Here is an 8,260-nt window from a genome sequence, read left to right as displayed (position 1 = left end):
GGGGTCAATAGTCAAGTCAAATAAAATAACAACAAGTCAGTCTTAAGGTGAACGCTGTGCACGTGTTGTGAGTTCACGTTATGGTGGGTTCTGGCTGATAGTTTGTGGTGTTCTTATCCTACCACCATAACCTTGAGGAAAGTGAGGATATCCTTGTATGGTGGAGGATGCAAGCAGCTTCTCAAGACCAATCCTTCAACAGGTGCGAGGATCAGGCAGTCTCATCTGGGTTGGCTCGCCATCGATGCTTCAACTCAAACCCAAAAACCTGGCCAATTCGGGAGTTTAACTCTCATGAACGCCGTTCAGAAAGCAGGAACGTTAACAGCTCGATCAGCTCAGCATACCAGCTCACACAAGCAGCGTGTCACCATCGTCTGTCCGTTGTTTCTCAGCAGAGGCTGCTCACAGTCCTACAAGTGCTCTGATTGGGTAAAGCACGGCTGAGCAAGCAGCAAGCTCTGCTCTGATTGGCTGAGGCACATTTTCACTTCAACCCTTTATCACCTGGGTTACAATTGGAATACATTAAGGTTTAGTGATCCCAGTTGCAGCAACTATGATGTAAAATCATTAAGAACTAAATCTAAGCAGAAGGGCCCCACATGGTGACGGATGAGAAATCAGGTGTGTAAGGAAGCCAAAAGTGTTCCAGGGTTTCTGGTTCACGTGGGCCCCATGAAGAACAAGACTGGACACGAGTATGTATGATGTTAGTTTTCTCAACGCCTTCCTATCTCAAGAACATAGAGAAAATGCTGCTAAATTGGTTTTGAACCACATTATTCCATTACCTGCATGCTGGCATTAATGGTGCTTGGATCCTCATTAGGCTGCTCTGTGGAGGACAACACAGTCTCAGCTGTCCCTGCAGAGGTCTGCATCTTTGTCATCTGGAATTTACACAAGAATTAACAGCAAATTAAGGACGACTGATACAATATTTACAATTTACTACTGGTCAAAGTTCACTCAGCTGAAAACCAGTATCTCCAACAGCATTTAAGATTGAAATCAGGACATTTTACAAAGTTTCATGCAGGTTTAGGCTGGGTCACAGCAACTTACAGGTGTATACCGTCCACCATGTTAGAGATACCTTCATAATAATGAAGCAAATCAGGACGTATTCAGCCATCATTGGAATACATTAAGGTTTAGTGATCCCAGTTGCAGCAACTATGATGTAAAATCATCAAGAACTAAATCTAAGCGGAAGGGCCCCACATGGTGACGGACGAGAAATCAGGTGTGTAAGGAAGCCAAAAGTGTTCCAGGGTTTCTGGTTCACGTGGGCCCCATGAAGAACAAGACTGGACAAAAGTATGTATGATGTTAGTTTTCTCAATGCCTTCCTATCTCAAGAACATAGAGAAAATGCAGCTAAATAGGTTTTGAACCACATTATTCCATTACCTGCATGCTGGCATTAATGGTGCTTGGATCCTCATTAGGCTGCTCTGTGGAGGACAACACAGTCTCAGCTGTCCCTGCAGAGGTCTGCATCTTTGTCATCTGGAATTTACACAAGAATTAACAGCAAATTAAGGACCACTGATACAATATTTACAATTTACTACTGGTCAAAGTTCACTCAGCTGAAAACCAGTATCTCCAACAGCATTTAAGATTGAAATCAGGACATTTTACAAAGTTTCATGCAGGTTTAGGCTGGGTCACAGCAACTTACAGGTGTATACCGTCCATCATGTTAGAGATACCTTCATAATAATGAAGCAAATCAGGACGTATTCAGCCATCATTGGAATACATTAAGGTTTAGTGATCCCAGTTGCAGCAACTATGATGTAAAATCATTAAGAACTAAATCTAAGCAGAAGGGCCCCACATGGTGACGGATGAGAAATCAGGTGTGTAAGGAAGCCAAAAGTGTTCCAGGGTTTCTGGTTCACGTGGGCCCCATGAAGAACAAGACTGGACACGAGTATGTATGATGTTAGTTTTCTCAACGCCTTCCTATCTCAAGAACATAGAGAAAATGCTGCTAAATTGGTTTTGAACCACATTATTCCATTACCTGCATGCTGGCATTAATGGTGCTTGGATCCTCATTAGGCTGCTCTGTGGAGGACAACACAGTCTCAGCTGTCCCTGCAGAGGTCTGCATCTTTGTCATCTGGAATTTACACAAGAATTAACAGCAAATTAGGGACCACTGATACCATATTTACAATTTACTACTGGTCAAAGTTCACTCAGCTGAAAACCAGTATCTCCAACAGCATTTAAGATTGAAATCAGGACATTTTACAAAGTTTCATGCAGGGTTTAGGCTGGGTCACAGCAACTTACAGGTGTATACCGTCCATCATGTTAGAGATACCTTCATAATAATGAAGCAAATCAGGACGTATTCAGCCATCATTGGAATACATTAAGGTTTAGTGATCCCAGTTGCAGCAACTATGATGTAAAATCATTAAGAACTAAATCTAAGCAGAAGGGCCCCACATGGTGACGGATGAGAAATCAGGTGTGTAAGGAAGCCAAAAGTGTTCCAGGGTTTCTGGTTCACGTGGGCCCCATGAAGAACAAGACTGGACACGAGTATGTATGATGTTAGGAAGGCGTTGAGAAAACTATCTCAAGAACATAGAGAAAATGCTGCTAAATTGGTTTTGAACCACATTATTCCATTACCTGCATGCTGGCATTAATGGTGCTTGGATCCTCATTAGGCTGCTCTGTGGAGGACAACACAGTCTCAGCTGTCCCTGCAGAGGTCTGCATCTTTGTCATCTGGAATTTACACAAGAATTAACAGCAAATTAAGGACCACTGATACCATATTTACAATTTACTACTGGTCAAAGTTCACTCAGCTGAAAACCAGTATCTCCAACAGCATTTAAGATTGAAATCAGGACATTTTACAAAGTTTCATGCAGGTTTAGGCTGGGTCACAGCAACTTACAGGTGTATACCGTCCACCATGTTAGAGATACCTTCATAATAATGAAGCAAATCAGGAAGTATTCAGCCATCATTGGAATACATTAAGGTTTAGTGATCCCAGTTGCAGCAACTATGATGTTAAATCATTAAGAACTAAATCTAAGCAGAAGGGCCCCACATGGTGACGGATGAGAAATCAGGTGTGTAAGGAAGCCAAAAGTGTTCCAGGGTTTCTGGTTCACGTGGGCCCCATGAAGAACAAGACTGGACACGAGTATGTATGATGTTAGTTTTCTCAACGCCTTCCTATCTCAAGAACATAGAGAAAATGCTGCTAAATTGGTTTTGAACCACATTATTCCATTACCTGCATGCTGGCATTAATGGTGCTTGGATCCTCATTAGGCTGCTCTGTGGAGGACAACACAGTCTCAGCTGTCCCTGCAGAGGTCTGCATCTTTGTCATCTGGAATTTACACAAGAATTAACAGCAAATTAGGGACCACTGATACCATATTTACAATTTACTACTGGTCAAAGTTCACTCAGCTGAAAACCAGTATCTCCAACAGCATTTAAGATTGAAATCAGGACATTTTACAAAGTTTCATGCAGGTTTAGGCTGGGTCACAGCAACTTACAGGTGTATACCGTCCACCATGTTAGAGATACCTTCATAATAATGAAGCAAATCAGGACGTATTCAGCCATCATTGGAATACATTAAGGTTTAGTGATCCCAGTTGCAGCAACTATGATGTAAAATCATTAAGAACTAAATCTAAGCGGAAGGGCCCCACATGGTGACGGATGAGAAATCAGGTGTGTAAGGAAGCCAAAAGTGTTCCAGGGTTTCTGGTTCACGTGGGCCCCATGAAGAACAAGACTGGACACGAGTATGTATGATGTTAGTGAAGGCGTTGAGAAACTATCTCAAGAACATAGAGAAAATGCTGCTAAATTGGTTTTGAACCACATTATTCCATTACCTGCATGCTGGCATTAATGGTGCTTGGATCCTCATTAGGCTGCTCTGTGGAGGACAACACAGTCTCAGCTGTCCCTGCAGAGGTCTGCATCTTTGTCATCTGGAATTTACACAAGAATTAACAGCAAATTAAGGACCACTGATACCATATTTACAATTTACTACTGGTCAAAGTTCACTCAGCTGAAAACCAGTATCTCCAACAGCATTTAAGATTGAAATCAGGACATTTTACAAAGTTTCATGCAGGTTTAGGCTGGGTCACAGCAACTTACAGGTGTATACCGTCCACCATGTTAGAGATACCTTCATAATAATGAAGCAAATCAGGAAGTATTCAGCCATCATTGGAATACATTAAGGTTTAGTGATCCCAGTTGCAGCAACTATGATGTTAAATCATTAAGAACTAAATCTAAGCAGAAGGGCCCCACATGGTGACGGATGAGAAATCAGGTGTGTAAGGAAGCCAAAAGTGTTCCAGGGTTTCTGGTTCACGTGGGCCCCATGAAGAACAAGACTGGACACGAGTATGTATGATGTTAGTTTTCTCAACGCCTTCCTATCTCAAGAACATAGAGAAAATGCTGCTAAATTGGTTTTGAACCACATTATTCCATTACCTGCATGCTGGCATTAATGGTGCTTGGATCCTCATTAGGCTGCTCTGTGGAGGACAACACAGTCTCAGCTGTCCCTGCAGAGGTCTGCATCTTTGTCATCTGGAATTTACACAAGAATTAACAGCAAATTAGGGACCACTGATACCATATTTACAATTTACTACTGGTCAAAGTTCACTCAGCTGAAAACCAGTATCTCCAACAGCATTTAAGATTGAAATCAGGACATTTTACAAAGTTTCATGCAGGTTTAGGCTGGGTCACAGCAACTTACAGGTGTATACCGTCCACCATGTTAGAGATACCTTCATAATAATGAAGCAAATCAGGACGTATTCAGCCATCATTGGAATACATTAAGGTTTAGTGATCCCAGTTGCAGCAACTATGATGTAAAATCATTAAGAACTAAATCTAAGCGGAAGGGCCCCACATGGTGACGGATGAGAAATCAGGTGTGTAAGGAAGCCAAAAGTGTTCCAGGGTTTCTGGTTCACGTGGGCCCCATGAAGAACAAGACTGGACACGAGTATGTATGATGTTAGTTTTTTCAATGCCTTCCTATCTCAAGAACATAGAGAAAATGCTGCTAAATTGGTTTTGAACCACATTATTCCATTACCTGCATGCTGGCATTAATGGTGCTTGGATCCTCATTAGGCTGCTCTGTGGAGGACAACACAGTCTCAGCTGTCCCTGCAGAGGTCTGCATCTTTGTCATCTGGAATTTACACAAGAATTAACAGCAAATTAAGGACCACTGATACCATATTTACAATTTACTACTGGTCAAAGTTCACTCAGCTGAAAACCAGTATCTCCAACAGCATTTAAGATTGAAATCAGGACATTTTACAAAGTTTCATGCAGGTTTAGGCTGGGTCACAGCAACTTACAGGTGTATACCGTCCACCATGTTAGAGATACCTTCATAATAATGAAGCAAATCAGGAAGTATTCAGCCATCATTGGAATACATTAAGGTTTAGTGATCCCAGTTGCAGCAACTATGATGTTAAATCATTAAGAACTAAATCTAAGCAGAAGGGCCCCACATGGTGACGGATGAGAAATCAGGTGTGTAAGGAAGCCAAAAGTGTTCCAGGGTTTCTGGTTCACGTGGGCCCCATGAAGAACAAGACTGGACACGAGTATGTATGATGTTAGTTTTCTCAACGCCTTCCTATCTCAAGAACATAGAGAAAATGCTGCTAAATTGGTTTTGAACCACATTATTCCATTACCTGCATGCTGGCATTAATGGTGCTTGGATCCTCATTAGGCTGCTCTGTGGAGGACAACACAGTCTCAGCTGTCCCTGCAGAGGTCTGCATCTTTGTCATCTGGAATTTACACAAGAATTAACAGCAAATTAGGGACCACTGATACCATATTTACAATTTACTACTGGTCAAAGTTCACTCAGCTGAAAACCAGTATCTCCAACAGCATTTAAGATTGAAATCAGGACATTTTACAAAGTTTCATGCAGGTTTAGGCTGGGTCACAGCAACTTACAGGTGTATACCGTCCACCATGTTAGAGATACCTTCATAATAATGAAGCAAATCAGGACGTATTCAGCCATCATTGGAATACATTAAGGTTTAGTGATCCCAGTTGCAGCAACTATGATGTAAAATCATTAAGAACTAAATCTAAGCGGAAGGGCCCCACATGGTGACGGATGAGAAATCAGGTGTGTAAGGAAGCCAAAAGTGTTCCAGGGTTTCTGGTTCACGTGGGCCCCATGAAGAACAAGACTGGACACGAGTATGTATGATGTTAGTTTTTTCAATGCCTTCCTATCTCAAGAACATAGAGAAAATGCTGCTAAATTGGTTTTGAACCACATTATTCCATTACCTGCATGCTGGCATTAATGGTGCTTGGATCCTCATTAGGCTGCTCTGTGGAGGACAACACAGTCTCAGCTGTCCCTGCAGAGGTCTGCATCTTTGTCATCTGGAATTTACACAAGAATTAACAGCAAATTAAGGACCACTGATACCATATTTACAATTTACTACTGGTCAAAGTTCACTCAGCTGAAAACCAGTATCTCCAACAGCATTTAAGATTGAAATCAGGACATTTTACAAAGTTTCATGCAGGTTTAGGCTGGGTCACAGCAACTTACAGGTGTATACCGTCCACCATGTTAGAGATACCTTCATAATAATGAAGCAAATCAGGAAGTATTCAGCCATCATTGGAATACATTAAGGTTTAGTGATCCCAGTTGCAGCAACTATGATGTAAATCATTAAGAACTAAATCTAAGCAGAAGGGCCCCACATGGTGACGGATGAGAAATCAGGTGTGTAAGGAAGCCAAAAGTGTTCCAGGGTTTCTGGTTCACGTGGGCCCCATGAAGAACAAGACTGGACACGAGTATGTATGATGTTAGTTTTCTCAACGCCTTCCTATCTCAAGAACATAGAGAAAATGCTGCTAAATTGGTTTTGAACCACATTATTCCATTACCTGCATGCTGGCATTAATGGTGCTTGGATCCTCATTAGGCTGCTCTGTGGAGGACAACACAGTCTCAGCTGTCCCTGCAGAGGTCTGCATCTTTGTCATCTGGAATTTACACAAGAATTAACAGCAAATTAAGGACCACTGATACAATATTTACAATTTACTACTGGTCAAAGTTCACTCAGCTGAAAACCAGTATCTCCAACAGCATTTAAGATTGAAATCAGGACATTTTACAAAGTTTCATGCAGGTTTAGGCTGGGTCACAGCAACTTACAGGTGTATACCGTTCACCATGTTAGAGATACCTTCATAATAATGAAGCAAATCAGGACGTATTCAGCCATCATTGGAATACATTAAGGTTTAGTGATCCCAGTTGCAGCAACTATGATGTAAAATCATTAAGAACTAAATCTAAGCAGAAGGGCCCCACATGGTGACGGATGAGAAATCAGGTGTGTAAGGAAGCCAAAAGTGTTCCAGGGTTTCTGGTTCACGTGGGCCCCATGAAGAACAAGACTGGACACGAGTATGTATGATGTTAGTTTTCTCAACGCCTTCCTATCTCAAGAACATAGAGAAAATGCTGCTAAATTGGTTTTGAACCACATTATTCCATTACCTGCATGCTGGCATTAATGGTGCTTGGATCCTCATTAGGCTGCTCTGTGGAGGACAACACAGTCTCAGCTGTCCCTGCAGAGGTCTGCATCTTTGTCATCTGGAATTTACACAAGAATTAACAGCAAATTAAGGACCACTGATACCATATTTACAATTTACTACTGGTCAAAGTTCACTCAGCTGAAAACCAGTATCTCCAACAGCATTTAAGATTGAAATCAGGACATTTTACAAAGTTTCATGCAGGTTTAGGCTGGGTCACAGCAACTTACAGGTGTATACCGTCCACCATGTTAGAGATACCTTCATAATAATGAAGCAAATCAGGACGTATTCAGCCATCATTGGAATACATTAAGGTTTAGTGATCCCAGTTGCAGCAACTATGATGTAAAATCATTAAGAACTAAATCTAAGCAGAAGGGCCCCACATGGTGACGGATGAGAAATCAGGTGTGTAAGGAAGCCAAAAGTGTTCCAGGGTTTCTGGTTCACGTGGGCCCCATGAAGAACAAGACTGGACACGAGTATGTATGATGTTAGTTTTCTCAACGCCTTCCTATCTCAAGAACATAGAGAAAATGCAGCTAAATAGGTTTTGAACCACATTATTCCATTACCT

The 8,260-nt window shown here is 41.7% G+C and overlaps 1 protein-coding gene across 9 annotated transcripts in view; it reads right to left on the bottom strand.

The window, feature by feature from the left end:
• The window catches only part of LOC121640143, a 26,440-nt gene extending 21,899 nt beyond the window's left edge, over positions 1 to 4,541 (bottom strand). For 5 of the 9 annotated variants that reach the window (XM_041985810.1, XM_041985809.1, XM_041985811.1 and 2 more), the window contains exon 1: positions 3,284 to 3,317. In XM_041985810.1, the coding sequence (XP_041841744.1) occupies positions 3,284 to 3,289 (6 nt within the window). In that variant the 5' untranslated portion in view covers positions 3,290 to 3,317. Of the gene's footprint in view, positions 1 to 1,416; positions 1,445 to 2,661; positions 2,693 to 3,283; positions 3,318 to 3,905; positions 3,929 to 4,527 lie in introns of those variants that run through there. The other 4 variants (XM_041985816.1, XM_041985814.1, XM_041985812.1 and 1 more) reach the window with 4 other exon arrangements.
• Between the last annotated feature and the right edge of the window lie 3,719 nt (positions 4,542 to 8,260).

Source organism: Melanotaenia boesemani, chromosome 5, assembly GCF_017639745.1.
Source record: "Melanotaenia boesemani isolate fMelBoe1 chromosome 5, fMelBoe1.pri, whole genome shotgun sequence".
In the NCBI taxonomy this organism is placed as follows: domain Eukaryota; kingdom Metazoa; phylum Chordata; class Actinopteri; order Atheriniformes; family Melanotaeniidae; genus Melanotaenia; species Melanotaenia boesemani.
This window is presented reverse-complemented; position numbering and strand designations above follow the sequence as displayed.